This window comes from Phoxinus phoxinus, assembly GCF_949152265.1.
Source record: "Phoxinus phoxinus genome assembly, chromosome: 11".
In the NCBI taxonomy this organism is placed as follows: Eukaryota; Metazoa; Chordata; class Actinopteri; order Cypriniformes; family Leuciscidae; genus Phoxinus; species Phoxinus phoxinus.
The window spans coordinates 4,309,390-4,326,462 of record NC_136886.1 but is presented as its reverse complement, the minus strand read 5'-3'; the positions used below and the strand labels follow the sequence as shown (position 1 = coordinate 4,326,462).

The following is a 17,073-nucleotide window of genomic DNA, read 5'->3' as shown; positions in this document are numbered from 1 at the left end:
AAAAAAAAAAAAAAAAAAAAGGAGACAATGGGCCACGTGACAAAAAGGCAATAAACCTGACAGGGTGCGGAAACAAAAAGACAAGAATCAGGCAGTTTGGCAACAGACGCTATCCTCTCCGATTCACTTTGAGATATCAATGCAAATGTCCAGTCAGAGTAAATTATTCGTGAGGTTCTCCTGCGGTTTTTCGTGGTACGCGAGAGGTTGGTGGCGGCCCGTCGGGTAGAGGCACCGTGTGAGCTTATAGTTCAAGAGAGAGAGAGAGAGCGAGAGAGAGAGAGCAGGTATGAGAGGGCAAGGATGCTCATGCGTAGATTTCTGCGGTGGGAGCTTTCTTGTAGATGGGCGTCTTTCCCAGGTCGTAACTTCCTTCGTCTTTCTTCTTGATGCGGAGAACAAAGTGAACGAGGAGGACGATGAGGAGGATGGCGAAGATGAGACCAACTGCTCCGCCCGCAATAATAGCTAAAAAAACAGAAATAGAAAATGTGAGGCATAACCTACAAGCACGGCTGTAAAAACCATTACATAAAACCACACGTTCTCAAACTGCATGAAAGGTAATATTCAAAAAAGAAGAGGGGCATCAAAATTAATAACTAACATTACTAAAACAAATTAAAGCTACACTAAAATAACAAAATGCACATAATTACTAAAATTAATTACACTTGAAAATATCAAAATAAAAGCTAATTCACAATATTAATAACAGCCATAACAGTATATAAATAATACTAAAATAACATTAAAAAGGAATAATCGGCCAAAAATTATAATTCTATCATTCCCTCTCCTTCATGTCGTTCCAAACCCACAAGACTTTCATTCATCAGAAAACAAATTAAGATCTTTGATGAAATCTGAAATTTCTGTCACACAACTACTACTTTGATGCTTCAAAAACTTCATAAAGAGATCGTAAAACGAATCCGTATGAATCGAGCGGTTTAATCCAAATCTTCTGAAGAGACTCGATCGCTTTATATGATGAACAGATTTACTTTAGGCTTTTATTCACATATAAACATTAATAAACGCACATCAGCTGTGGCAAAAGGAAGCTCAAGCATGTTCGCTTGATGCACGAGAACCAATGAGTTTCATTCTCGTTGTTACGCATCACGTTTGAGCTTCAGGAAGAACCAATGAGGTTTGTTCTCGCGAGTCAAGCTGGTTTGTTTGAGCTTCTGTTTATGTTCGCAGATCAATGTTTATATGAATAAAAGCCTAAATTCAATCTGTTCATCAAATAAAGCGATTGTGTCTCATCAGATAATTTGGACTAAACCGCTCAATTCAATTCAAGTTCTCTATGAACTTTTTGAAACGTCAGTGTCAGTTGTGTAGCCGTTTATGTAGGGACAGAAATCTCTCAGATTTAATCAAAAAGATCATTTTTGTTCTGAATATTCTTTGAAATGGTCTTACGGGTTTGGAACAACATGAGGGTGAGTAAATGATGATAGAATTTTCATTTTTGGGTGAAATAACTCTTTACATATTGGTCCAATAATATTTATTAAACTATTTACTTGGCATATTAAACGGACAAATGAATTAAAAGCATCTCCTCACCTGCAAGCACCTCTGTATTGTTGAACAAGCTCTCCTCTCCAGCAACGGTCATGAGCACATTGCTTTGTTGGCCATTTTCTTGGTTTGGCGATTCACGCAAGCTGATCTCATTGTTTTTAACCAGAATCTCCTCATCTATAGTTGGCCGCGGGGTAGATGGACCCACATGATCAGATATCCGGTTATTGGTGAAATCACCCTGAGAGAAGAAGAAACAGTCATAAGAAAATTCATACAGCAGTCAAATCTGTTCCAAAAAATATGCAATAAAGCTCATGCAATGAACAACCAATCAGTAATTCAAGTCAGATATGACCCGAACTAAAGACTTAGATCAGTGAGTGAGTCAGTTAAGCAACCATGAATGAGTCATTTTAGACTAATGATCCGTGATTCATTTGAGTCACTTTGACATTCATTAGGAGATACAAATCAAATCACATTGGCTGAACTGTATGTTTGTTATCGTACAACATCAGTGAGAAAACGCAATAGAAAGATGTGTCGTCTAGTTATTACAATTTAAAATAATTCTTTAAAGAGCTTTTCTTTTTTAAATTATTCACTTGTTGTAGATGAAAACCTCAATAAATTCTTCGTTTCCAAACATTTCTCCAGTATCCAAATAATTGCTACTCAATCTGACATCATGACTAATTATTTTTTTTATAGCTACCTCTTTAGTTGGGATCTCTGAAGACCCTGAGCCTGATATGTCATCATAATCATCTTCTACTTCATCATCATCATCATAAAGATCCTCATCGTCAATTGGGTTTACATCAACAAACTCAAAATCTTGATGCGGAGAGTCACCGGAGGACTCCAGATCCTCATGGGGTGACTCAGGTACCCATGTTTCCGTTTCCCGTACCTACAAAGAGAGAGAGAGAAAAAAAAAAATCATTAAGAAAATACACCTAACAGACACCATTTGGCAAATCATGAAAGAAAAAAGAAAAAAACGGCACAATTCATTCTTTGGTAATGTAACCCAATGCCTGAAGTACAATTATATTTCCTGTATCCCTTTAATACTTAAGCAGGTTACGGTCCAAACCTTTGTCTATGGCATCATGATGGACACTTAATTTAATTAAGACACCAACACTTTTAATCACGTTAGCAGAGCCATTTGGACAAGCACTGCGAATGGGTTTTAAACAATTAATGGACTAAGCCTATTAGCATAACAGGAGGAAGTAGAACACGCATACTGATGTGTTTTTCCCTCATCTCTCTCTCTCTCTCTAAAGAGTCGTCCACAGAATTGCCCATTTTTATTTTCACTGTTGCTATGGTTGCGAGACATCAAAACATTCTTTTTAACTGTAATTTTAAAAAAAGATTCTAAATTCTATTCTGAATGACACACACCCGTGATTTACACAATACTGTATTACATTCACACCCCTCTAGACCTTGAAGTGAGTCAGAGAGGTAACAACAAGTTAGCGCAGGTTTGCCGCCATTGTGTAAAACAACGAAAGAACTCATCGCGCAGGGGCCGAGGGTCTTTATCAGTCTCGCCCGCCTGCTCGCTGTCAAAAACAGATTTCATCAAACACGACTCACTGAAAAGTTTCACATACCGGGAAATCAAAAACATTCATAATGGAGTACAGGTGTGTACTCATGCCGCCTAACCCAGTGTAACCACTTTAGACAAATTTCAAACACTTTAAAGAGGATTTTAGTGAGCTTGAAAATGACTTCCAGATTATCTTACAATGCATCTTTAAAACAAACGTGATGCTTAAAATGGCTCTAGATGCTAAATGGAAGTGTTTTTAAAATGGAGATCGGGGAGGGGGCTAACTCATTTTCCAGGAAAACCAGGATCATACAAACGTCACATGAAACTGCAAGTCAGCTCTAGCCTGCTCTGTTGTTTGAGGATAATAAAAGAAAAAGGGAGAGCGAGAAACAGAGAATGACAGAAACCACAAGAGGGTGTGGGGAGAGAGAGCGACATACTTTATGGTTTTCAGCCTTACAGTGCTGTGAAACCCCACACCAAAATCCCCCACATTATGAAATACTCAGCTCAGAGGAGAAAAAAAAGCTGTCTAAGAAAGTCCAGCGGATGCTCTCTGACTGCGAAGAGGCGCAAGGCCGTGGTTCAATTAAACCAATGCTTCAATTCCCATAAGCAACCCCTTAAATTCTCAGTAAACATATATAAGCCACTTGAAAGAGTTTAGAAGAAATCCCACCGAGCAAACTAAAAGATGGACTGCTAAAGAAAGTCCCTCGAAATTTCTCAGTCGCAATGCAGGAAATAATGGTTTTTGTTCTTAATTTCTCAGCAGTAACCAAAAACCCCCCACATTTAAAAGAAAACCCAAATGCGTGAGATAATAGCTCTAGAAGGAAACATAGCTAGCCTAGTTCATTTATTTAACCCAAAATGAAATTATGTCATCATTTACTCGCCCTCATGTCGTTCCAAACCCGTATGACTTTCCTTCACACAAAAGGAGAGGTTTATCAATGTTCATGCTTCTTTTGTTCATACAATGGCTGGAGAGTCAGGCGCTGTAGAGCTCCAAAGAGAACAAAAAACACTGTTAAAGTAGTCTGAAAACTGGTGTGCATCGAGCTTGAACTGAAATTTAAGTTATTATTCACGTCGTTATCTAATTTGTGCTTTGATTTGGCTTCAGTGTCTGCAAAAGAAAGTCCTACAGGTTTAAAGGAGAGGTATAATGCCCTTTTCAAAAGATGTAAAATAAGTCTCTGATGTCCCCAGAGTGTGTGTGTGAAGTTTTAGCTCAAAATACCCCACAGATATTAGTATATAACATGTTAAAATTGTCACTTTTTGAGGGTGAGCAAAAACACAGTTGTGTGTCAGTTCCTTTAAATGCAAATGATCTGCTGCTCCCAGCAAAGGGGGCGGAGCTACAAGAGCTTGTGTGTGTTAGCAGCTCTGATTACCTCTCACAGACACACTGAAAATATCAAAAACGTTTAGCCTTTTATGTTCTAACAGGAGTCAGACAATGATGGAGAGACTCAAGAAGAAATGACATGTAGAATGCAACAGGACATTTGTGTCTTAGGACATACGCTTAGCCTATGTGTGGTTATCTTCTAGTCATTGATTAGCATATTCTGTCTTGATAATCTATAAATCGTGTTCAGGGGGCGGGGTTTATGTAAATTCTAGGGTTGGTGATGTCACTAACCCTGGAGAAATGTTGTGTAGTCCCTACCAGCCGTTTGTTGTAGTCCCTTGTAGCAATTTTTTTAAAAGCAAATATCTCCCTTTGCTTTTGAACTTTGAGCATTGTAACTTTGCAGATGTTGTTTATGCTTAAAACAGCAGCATTACACACTAACTAAAGCTAAAAAAGTGAAATCATAATCAACCACCCCTTTAAAAGATCATGAGGGTGAGTAAAGGTTCTATTTTCTTAGGTAACCCTCATGATAGCTGTCGAGATATGAATGTCTGATATGAAGATGACACATATCTACAAGTATGAGTATGCTCTAGTACTGAATCTCCAGGCTCTTTAGTGAGCTGTAATGCCAGAGAGAAGCCTGTGTAAATTAACCAGCTTAGTAAACCAGGCCTCAGTCAAGACTAGCAAATCGTGGAGCAAATCCGGCCATCTGCTGACAAATGGTCTGGCATCTGTTCCAGTGAGTCACAATGGGAGAGGTAAAGAGAAGATACCACAATCAGTGACTCATCCAATAGTGTGGTAAACTGTCCCTGGTGATCAGGTGATTATTCACGGTTTGAGTTTAAAGGCCAATTTTTAAAGAACCAAAGAGTTTGAAAGAGTTTTACAAAGCAACTTCTGTGTATGAAAAGTCATTGGTAGGTCAACACAGAGTTGGAACACACCAAAAAAATGTATTCATTGGTGATGACCTATTAAAGCTACAGTAGAAATATTATCCGCTATCATTGGTTGTGGTTTGAAGACTGAGACTCTCCTTGTTGTCCTTTCAGGTCACAACCAATTACAGCCCAAGTCGTCAATACAAACGGTGTCTGTCACTCCCACCAATCGGATTTATTCATGTCATCTGATCTCCTCATGAGATACACTCCTCACTCGGGACAGAGTGAATGTCCTACTTTGCACACACAAACACACTTGCACGTCAGGAGAATTCCTTCCACCTTTGTGGGAACTATTTATAGCTGCATTTTCCCTTTCTAGACCCCCAGCTGAATCTCAACAGCGGGGCAGAAAGACTCACCTGCCTGGTAAACGATACGTAATTTGTTCAATCACACGCTAAATTCTCACCCCAACACCTGTTCAAAGCCCTGAAGCATTAGGGTATGTGAAGGAAACAAAATTGGACTTTAAAATCTACAACTAAACCAAACAAAAAGGACTATTCAGCCTCACTGGCATCAGCCTCTCTTCTCTCCCACAGGAAGTGTGATCACGCTTTGCTTCTATCTAGCAGAGGCTTTCATTAATGAAGCTTCTCACCATTAGGTCAAAGCCTGTTTAATACACAATGAGCCGTTCTGAATAGCCCAAACAATCAGTATTGTGTAGTCTAGGGCTGAAAACATGGTGTTCTTTAAGCTTTCTGACAACAGACCTTCCTTAACCGGCTAAAACCTGAAGTTAATAGAGACTGCGATTGGATTATGGAATAAAAAAAAATTAGCCAAATATGTTCTTGATGGATGTCAAGAGATTCAACAATAAACTATACTCATTAGATATAGATCATTTGGTTGGCTTGGCTCTCTAAAGAATAGCCTAACACCATGCCATGCCACACATGCAAGTTCAACAGGAAACAATGATGTTCACAGGTAAAGTTACTTATTTATTTACTTTGCATAATCACTCAACGTTTTATCGGCATTTATTTGAGAAACGAAAAGCATTAAGATTACCGGATAGACATGGCCAAAAGACAACAACAACAACAATAAATGTGTGACCATTTAGATCTCAAAACATTATCATTAATGCTCTGTTATTAACACAAATTATCTGTCAGATATTCTCTACATGAACCTCCAAAACTACACCATAACTACACATTAAACGGACCTGTAAAAGAGCATTCTAAATGCACCTGAACAATACAAAGAATCAATATTCTTTAAGTTAGCAGTAAATGTGTTATTAGATGGGGAAGTCTAGGCTACCACATGTTTCTAGGGTGATTAGACTAAATTTCTTTAACTTAAGTCTGGAGACCTGAGAAACACCCAGACGGGTGTTTATTTGATGAATGGGTATTTTCAGAAGTACACAAAAACAAAAGTGCACTTTTCCTTGCGTGTAAAGCGTCTTTATACGCCAGGAAAAAACTAATTGCTTAGGGGGAGGGAATGGTTCACAAAGAAACCTAACTAGAGTAGGCAGTAAAGTTGATAATCAAATTCTCATGAAAGCACAATTACTATTTGAGCACAAATAAAATCATAATCCACATTACTTAACTGGAAAACAAGAAAAAGGCAAACTCAAGAAAGAGGAACTGTCATTATGAAGGACAGCTGGTGATCAGCGTTTCCAAGTAAAGCCTGTCTGGCATATGGTTAATAGCTCCACAAGCAACAGAACTGGAACGGTGAAGGATGTGGTCTGCTAAATGACTCTAGTACACACAAGGTTCCCTTTAGGCCTCAAGATACCTCTCTGGACTTGGCAAACAAAATGGCACAGCATAAGGCATTGTATTTGTTGAAATAAATATTGAAAGACACATACACCAAGCATTACGTAAATTACTAAAATCCTTCACCCAAGCAGCAAATAAAACCTTCTCGCTCTGTGCCAACATTCCTCCCTCAAAAACTATTTATTAGGCCAGTGGACAGCAATGCAGAAATCATTATTATATCCTGGCGAAAGTATGCATCATGTTCACGGCTCTGCCTTTCAACAACCATTCAGATGAGCTTTGCACCCCAAAAATAACCGAGTAAATACATAAATAAACCAAACCTATTCATATGCAAATGACCTCATGCCTAATTCATAACACAATCATTACTAGGACATCTAGCATGGCCATTACACTTAAAATTATAACAGTAAAATATTCACAGTGCACGTTATGCTTTACACATGTTATACAACAACATTGTAATATATTATGTATTCAATATCTAGTTAAAAAAAGACACATTGGGGAAACCAAAACAAAAGTGGCAGTAGCAACATCCCATCAGGTAAGGATGTGACAGCTGCACAACACAAGTATTCAAATATAATAAACCACAAAGCCAAATCGAGAACATCCACTCCTACTTTGCCTATTTCTGAGGTTTAAAGTGTCCATGCCATGTTGAGTTTAAGCCACACACACTTGTCCAGTGGCTGAAGAGAGGAGGGACCTGGATGAAAGAGGTGGACCATTTAAATCCGCCGAAGTGTGTGAAATCCCAAAAGAAGGGCTGGTCAAGGTCAGGAGGGGTCAAATTCCTCAGGAAAATGCAAAAGAATGGAGAGGGAGGGGGATGAAAGGAACGCAGACACTTCAGCATAATTTTGAGGAATGCTGCGGCCTTCTCTGCCTCGAAGGACGAGGCTTTGGGAGTGTGCAAGCTTGTTGCAACATTCCCACCCGAGATTAAATCACACCATCTGATTTACTAACTAACTGCACAGCTAGTTTACTGTTCTATTACTTTATTTCCCAGTGGATTACACAATATTACACACTAAACCCTTCAGCAGACAAGGTCAAGACGAAAAAAAGCTGCATCTGTTGGTGTTGAAGTGTAGATAAAGATCTGCGACAACACCTTTCCAAAGGTCTGTGAGAATGGAGGCTTTGGGCTCAAAGAATTTGCATTTTGACTTGTGTGAGGGTGTGTGTGTGTGTGTGTGTCTGACTGACCGAGCAAGCACACTGGGTGGCATTTGTCTTCTATTTCAGCTCCAAAGACATCTGCAGCAAGCTATTCTTTTGAGTTATGAAAGAACTGGCCAACACAAAGCTGTGGCATCCCATTCACAGGTGCTCCAGTGGGTGATTCCATAATGAACAGATGGAAACGTAAACCTCATGGACTGAATCAGTCTAATCAAATTGAGCTAAAAAAAAAAAAGAAAAAAGAAAATTCCCTGCAGGCAAAACCTGTCACATGAAAAAGCCTGTGCTAACGTTACTCGTTAGGTTACTCAACACACAAAAATGAGCAAGACTAGTTTGGTGCCAAATGCCAGAGAGTTGATCTCTTAAATATATAAATTACATTACATACACACGCACACAAAAGACTAACAAATACCACAACACAACGATTAATTGTTACTCGGCTAACGTTAATCATATAATTTATTTGTAATATTAGGTTTATTTCAGATAAGCAACCATCGGTAAATTCGATCAAAGTCAAAGAAGACTTGCCTAGATGTTCGACAATTAACCTAAATTAGAAATAATTCATCTAAATTGTTAATTAAATTTAACATATAACTTAGAAGCCTTTGTTGTTTCAACAGGTCTGTTGTCAGAAAGCTAACGCTTTAGCTAACACAAATATAACCTTTTTTTGGGGTCAAGCGTGATTATAAAACACGATTTGGCTTGATTATAGCCTTAGCATCTTAAATAAAGTTAATATTAGTTAAAAATTCACAAGATACTCACCGATTCAGCGAAGACAGCAGCAGCCGCTGACAAAACCAACATGAGGTAAACTTTCAACATCTTCTCTTCAAAATAAGGAGCCCCGGTGATGAAAGTTGTCAGTTTCCGAAATTATTCACTTTTATGAATCAAAATAAACCGGTCCTTGCTTTGTTAGTCCTTTTTTATGTCGATTTGAAGGGATTTTAACGCGTATTCTTACTGCTGTCCTGTGTGTTGGTGCGCAGTATTCCTGTGTAATGATTGATCCCCTTTTGGTTTTATTCACCAACTTAAACTCCTCCTCATTTCGAACACGTAGCCAATCAGGGCAGATCAACCGGTCCATGACGTAATTTTCGGAAACTCCGGTACGCAACAGTTTACCACAACACACATTCAAATCCATGTCGATAATGTAAACAGCGAAATTATATGATTATTAGAATAGGTTTTTTTTGTTGCTATGTAGGCTAGTTATTAATCTCTTAACAATACAAAATCCTCCGTCTTGTCACAATTTCACATGGCTCATGTTCTAATGTCTACCACTAATTTACCGATATGAAACTAGACTAATGACTAGCATTTTTGAGGAAGTTTTTAGAAGAAGAGATCGGAAAGCGAAAATACAGACGGTCATGGAAAGTTTCAATGACGTAAACTTCCGGCACTTTTTGAGAGTTGTCCTTCCTCTTTCCCTTTGGAATTATGAAAACCGAAAAACACAACGATATTTAGTTGATGATAAGGTTTTTTTTCTTTCTTTTATCGCTCCCTTGCTGACAGAAATTCTTAAACTAGCTGGTCTTGGTTGGTTTAAAGGGATGGTTCACTCAAAAATGTAAATTCTGTCATTATTTACTCATCCTCAAGTTGTTCTGAACCTGTATGCATTTCTTTCTTCTGCTGAACACAAAAGAAGATATTTTGAAGAATACGAGTAACCAAACATTCATGGGCCCCATTGACTTCCATAGTATGGAAAAAATACTATGGGAGTCAATGGGGCCCATCAACTTGCTTACATACATTCTTCAAAATATATCATTTTGTATTCAGCAGAAGAAATAAAATTTATACAGGTTTATAACAACTTGAGGGTGAGTAAATGATGACAGAATTATTTAAATTTTTGGGCAAACTATCCCTTTTCAGCTAGTTTTAGTCTCTCAGTCTGGTTTTCAGATTTAACTGTTCATCATGCTAATCTCACTGTTGACCGAAAACCTTCAGCAAACTGACTGGCGAGACTGTCTAAAACCAGCAAACCATCTTGGTATTAGGGGGGTTGTTTTCTTTTTCCTTTCTTTATGTAAATGTCAGTTACATTCAGGTTTAAGTGGTGTTGCTAATAGAATTAACAGTTGTCATTTCCAGTAAAAGCTGTCAGTTTGCTGCTCATCCAGCCACAATATCTGGAAATGTCTCAAGTTTTCTCGTTCTCATCAAAACATTTCTATTCTAGCATGACTTTGAACTTGAAACCACTTTTGCATGTCACAACATGACACCGTCAGTGAAAAGATCTCTACTCCCAGTCCACTTTATTCATGCCTAAATCCTTTAATTTCTGTAAAGCCAGAAATACTCAATCACAAAGATTAGGCATTTTTATAGATGAATCAACTTAGCAGCACCATTTTTAATTCCCCGTGGTTTAAAAAGCAAAAGCAAATCATTTGACTTAATTGGCCCTTATGTATTGTAATCTTGACCACCAGTTCAGAGAGATTACATACACTGTATCATTTTAATACTAAACAGACATTATTAATGCTAAGTCAACAACCAAAATTTAGGCCTATACATTTCTACAACAATTCCCTTTATATTGTAAATGTTGAAACAACAAAAATGCCCCGTTTGATATGATCCTGTTGAGTATTTGAACTCTGAGGAATCTCTCAGTATATTCAGATTTCTTGCATGGTTACAGTATATGTTCTCCACTTCTGCACATACAGCAAAGTTTACTCGACAGCAAGTTCAGGTTGCTTGTAAAACAGTGGAAAAAGTAACCGCTGCGTCTGACCTGGTGCTCATGAGGTCTCAGACTGTCCTGTATTATGAAGTGAGAGAAGAATCTGGCCTGATTTCAGCCTTGATTTGTTTAGTCTGGGTCTAGAGTACATTTTAAACAACCTGATGGAAGTGTTCTGAAAAATGCAAGAGATGAGCATTCGCCTTAAGATTGAGAGTGTGGAGTGAAATACATCTACTGAACGCATACAATGTGAGAAATGCAACATGGGGGAAACTGGACATTTGAAAATAAAAATAGCAATCAATCAAGGCTGTGATCTATACATAACAACTTAGTGATGCATTATGTTCTTTATTATTTCCAAGAAAGATGCATATTATTACCTGAAAGTCCTAAATCACAAATCAAAATGGCATGCATTAAGCATTTAGCAGTGTGTCATGGTTATGAACTGAAAGCTTGTGGTGAATCCATTTTTTTTGCATCCACGTCAAAGTTATTTATTTTTTCAAACGGACCAGTTACACTACATATTCTTCGACACATACTGGTTTGTGCATGAATGTCATGTGCATCTCTGCACTCAAGGGTTGTCAGTGTTGCTGTATTGCCATCATTGATAATCATTTGGCTCTATAGCAGCGGCGGATCCAAGAACAACGATGGAAAAGTTTCGGCAGAGGCAGTCAACACCGCAGCTCGGGTCAGCTCGTTCAAGCCGCTGTGGCAATCACATCCACATGGTGTACATTAGAGAGAATGGCCTGGCTCAGTGCTGCTACGCTGGCCTTCTCCACATCCCCGCCTCGACTTTCACTCAGTCATAGTCCGTCTTTTGTCTCCATGTAAAAAGCAAATTCCACCCAACCTCTGACATAGTCTGACACACATTCCAACTCAAGCACAACAATGGAGGCCTTTGTGCCTGCGCTGCTGTGTGTGTGTGTTTGCTTTTCTTTTTCTTTTTTTTATTACGCTCTAGATGGACTAGAAAGTTTAATCATTTTCTGTAGCTATATTGCTGGTATGTGTGATCTCACAACTCCCCTCCATAACAAAAAACAATGAAAAAAAAAAAGAGTATGAAGTTCTGTGTGGTCCATTCGCTTTTAAACTCCTTTCTTTATCTCTTTCTTACATATATATATACTGTATATATATATATATATATATATATATATATATATATATATATATATATATACGTATATGTTGTATATATCTGTTTGTGTTCTACCTTTCTTTCTTTCACTTGGAAGAAGTATATATAAATATAGAATATATACTGTATATATATATACATATTTGTATATACAAAGTATCTATCTATCTATCAATCTATCAATCTATCTATCTATCTATCTATCTATCTATCTATCTATCTATCTATCTATCTATCTATCTATCTATCTATCTATCTATTTATCTATCTATTTGTTTGTTTGTTTGTGTCTTTCTTTGCTTATTTTATGTTTTTTTTAGCAATTTTTACATTTTTGTGAACCGTTTTGTGAGAGATCTGGTCGTGTGCAGCCGGAGGTGTGTGGAGGTTGAGACATTATTTGAGGAAAGTCACTATAATGCATTCAGTGATATATCTTTCAAGTGTTTAGCGCACACTTCTAATCTCTTTCTCCTGAGGGGCTGTTACACTCGAGATGATGTTTGTGCTTGTCGTTGCTTTTGTAAACTACTCAATATGAAGTAAATAAGCTCATCACAAAAACACATGCCACAGAAGACACTTGAACAATAAAGCTACGCAATCTCTCTTGAGCAGCCAACATTAATGAGGTTAACGCTGTTAGGGACGGCCTTTTTGTCCGTTTGTTTCATCAGTTTACAAAGGGTGCAGTCCCACATTCCTCTACCATTAACAAAATTAACATATTAATTGGTCTTGATGTAAAGGAATTGTTATCTGTGTTGATGAACGATCAGTCGTTATCATATATATATAGTCATGTGAAAAAGTAAGGACACCCAATTGAATTCTACGGTTTTACGTATCAGGACCTAATAAATAAATCATCTTAAAATGAGGGAATTACAACCTCAGATTAACAAAGCATAACATATTACACTGTGTCATTATTTATTTTTAAAAAAACTAGGCCAAAATGGAGAAGCCATGGGTGACAAAGCTTCTTCTCTTTAAAAAGAACATGGCAGGACGACTTAGATTTGGAAAGTTGCATCTGAACAAACCTTCTGGAACAATGTCCTTTGGACATACAAACCCAAAGTGGAGATGTTTGGCCACAGAAAACCAAACACAGCATATATATCAGCACAAGCACCTCATACCATCAAGCACTGTGGTGGATGTGTGGATGATTTCAACTCAATTCAATTCAAACACTTTATTTGTCCCCAAGGGGCAGTTTACAAGGTCACGTAATATAACACAAATTACATCAGAGGCATCATACATTAAATAAAAAACATCATGTGCACAATGTACATAGGCCTATATTAAATATAATCTGCTGCAAGCAGATAAAAAAATAAAAATAAAAAAACATGGCATAAAAACAATCACCATGTATAAGAATACATTTTTTTCTTCTTCTTATACATATATAGTATATCTGGGCAAATTTGTCCATTGGCCCCTGTCCATAATGGCCTCCTAATCATCCTCTTATATACTCATTGGATTCATCAGTAGGCTGGTGGGCGTTCTGGCGCTATATAAATGTAACAAATTATTATTATTATATATATTCATTATATATATATATATATATATACAACTGTATTAAAATATAAATAAGAGGGGGGAAAGTCACGGCATGATAAACAAGAGGTCAGAGATGGTTGGGCTGCACAACTTTAGGAACAAAGGTTGCCTTCCTCCTTTGTGTCCGACAGCCTGGACAGCGCAGCCGTCGTCCTGAGGGGAGCCTCTCAAAAACACACATTTGGGCTTGTTTTGCAGCCACAGGATCTGTACCTTGTAATCTTTGAGTCGACCATGAACTCCTCTGCATACTATAGCAAAGTATTCTGTCAAATGTGAAGCTGTCCGACAGTTAAAGCTCAATTGGGCCAATGATCCCAAGAACACCAGCAAATCTATACCAGAAAATAATTAAGTTGTTGCCATGTATGGCCCAGTCAAAGTCCAAACCTCAACCAGATTGAAAGTCTGTGGCGGGACCTTAAGAGAGCTGTGCATGATCAAATGTGCACTAACCTCAAAGAAATGAAGCAACTTTGTAAAGATGTGCCACGAGTGGGCAAAAATTCGTCCAGGACGATGTGAGAGACTGATAGAGTCATACAGAAAATTATTACTTCAAGTTATTGCTGCTAAAGGTGGTTCTACACGCAACAAATTTAGTTACATGTTAAAGAACAACTTGGCTGTACAAGACATTTCAACTTAAATTGCATTACTGACTTTAAAAAATTAGTTGACTCCAGTATAACTCATAAAAAAAAGTTGAAAATTGCTTATTTTGATGAGTTAATGTTACATAGGCTATATGTATGTACTGTATATATTCAATGTAATTCTGTGGAAATCCGTTTTCTATATTAATTTCTTAAATATGACAAAGCATTTTGCTTTCCTGTTTCAGTAAATTTGTCTTCTTTGGAAGTGCAAACAAACATACACACCCACTTTTTTTTTTCTTTTACCATGCTATCACTAAAACACCACCCATTTTCCACTGAACTTTGGACTGGATCCTCCTTCTCTTTATAATCTAACCAGCTCCGTTACACCATTTCTGTATTCTCTCTCTCTCTCTCTCTCATTCATTTTCATTTTGTTGTTTTAAACTTTCCCTTTTCGTATCGCTCTCTTTCACCTTATGGAGAAAGAGATAAAGGCTGTAGAAGGTCACTCTGTTGACAATACGCCATAAAAACAGGCACACAACAGCTCCAGTCCTCCCCCTCCACCCACATCCGCCTACCGCACGGACACACCATATATAGAAGAGTACATGTTCCCTTTCCCAACACATGCTAAAAGTCACGGAGACGTCAGCACTTCCTGTCCATATGCAAGAAAATGGAATTTAAGAGGAAGCCCATAGGGGGTTAAACAGCAGGAGACGTTTTGTGTGTGTGTGTGTGTGTGTGTGTGTGTGTGTGTGTGTGTGTGTGTGTGTGTGTGTGTGTGTGTGTGTGTGTGTGTGTGTGTGTGTGTGTGTGTGTGTGTGTGTGTGTATGGAAAAGGAAACACCATGTGGTAACTGAGCAAAGCTGTGATTGGGGAATTGTTTGGAATGACTGGAATTTCCTGCTGAAAACGTCACATGTGTTGCACTGGTCAGCCACAGTTTACTAGCAGATGAGGAAATAGCTAAATATTAATGATGAGTCAAAAGATTTCACAGGAATGATATTTGACCTCAGCGCTCTGCCAAATCTTGTGGTGTAATTCCTTTAGGAATGTATTAGACAATAGTTGGGCCTGTATGAAGAAAGCTGTAAGCTGGGTATATCATTGTGTCTTCCAAAAGTGTTATTTTATTAAGTTATTCATATTGGTTATCATGAACCATACACAATTTGTACCTTGAAATCCACAGTAAACGATTGAGGTGCTTCTACTTTTTCAAAACCATTTCTATCTCATAAAAATTAAACTTGTAAAATACTGTTGAAACATTTGGGGTCCATAACATAAAAAAAGGACAAATTATTAAGCAAGGGTGCATTAAATTGATCAAAAGTGACAGTAAATACATTTATAATCACAAAAGATTTCCATGCCAAATAAATGCTTTTTTTCTTTTGAACGGTCTATTAGTCAAAGAATCCTGAAAAAAAAGCATGATAGTTTCTACAAAGATATGAATAATAATAATAATTAGTGTCTACAGCAAATCATCATATTAGAATGATTAATGAAGAATCATGTGACACTGAAGACTAGAGTAATTATGCTGAAAATTCAGCTTTGCATCACACAGGAATAAATTACATTTTACAGTATATAGTTTCATAATACCAGGAAATATAACAGTTATTTTAAATTGATAATATTTCACAATATTACTCTTAATTAATTTTCCTGTATTTTTGATCAGATAAATGCAGCCTTGATGAGCAGAAGAGACTTCTTTCAAAAACATCTTACTGACCCCAAACATTTGGGATTTTTCTAAATGAGAGATATAATTTGCTAAAATGGGTGAAAAAACACACACTTAGATATACATTTTAGAAGAAACCATAGCAACCACCTGTACACACCCTGGCAACCACACAAAACAGAGTCAATGCCACTTGTTTTCTTCATAATATGTTAAAAACAAAAAAAACACAAAAAAAAAACATTGTTGCAGTGCTTTGAAGTATCAGAAACATTGAGTTACAAGAGGGAAATATGCATATCTAAATTGTACATATGAATACTGTATGTGTTTTAGGGTGTGGAGTTTGGATGAATAGAGTCATACTACTCCAAATTTTACTGGAGGATTATCCGCAACTGCCTTTGTTAGGCAAAAACTCTGACATGGATCATTTTACCATTTGAGAGTGTTTATATGCCCAGGAGACAATATAGACACTTAACACGTCTCTCTGCTGTTTCACCTGCTGCCGCGGTTCTGCTCTCGGCCAGGTGTGACATTTCAAAACACAAAGAGCGTTTCTATCTTACAAGCCACATGATTCTGATGAGGACACACTATAATTCTCTGTGTTCTCTCCACTATTACAATGAATCTGGGTTTTTTGGCAAAAGGTCAGCATGTCACCGAGTTTCTCTTCTGCTTTTTGGTAGTGAGCAGACGGCAGGTGCTCTATGTGGTTTCATGAAAAAATCAAAAGAGTTTCTGGTGTGTTCTATTAATATTACTCTATTGCTAAAATTATGCGCTTTTCATTTTTTCAAGTTTCTTGCTTTCATTAGTGGTTTCACTCATGCTCTAATGTTTGGGCTGCTGATATATGAAATA

The 17,073-nt window shown here is 37.5% G+C and overlaps 1 protein-coding gene across 1 annotated transcript; it reads right to left on the bottom strand.

Moving 5' to 3' along the window:
* On the bottom strand, nucleotides 1-9,522 carry sdc4 (syndecan 4). The gene is made up of 4 exons (XM_079628726.1): nucleotides 9,181-9,522; nucleotides 2,258-2,455; nucleotides 1,582-1,780; nucleotides 1-468 (listed from the first exon to the last, which is right to left on the bottom strand). The coding sequence occupies exons 1-4, from the start codon at nucleotides 9,238-9,240 to the stop codon at nucleotides 308-310; spliced, it is 618 nt and encodes a 205-aa protein (XP_079484852.1). The 5' UTR covers nucleotides 9,241-9,522; the 3' UTR covers nucleotides 1-307.
* Nucleotides 9,523-17,073: the final 7,551 nt, after the last annotated feature.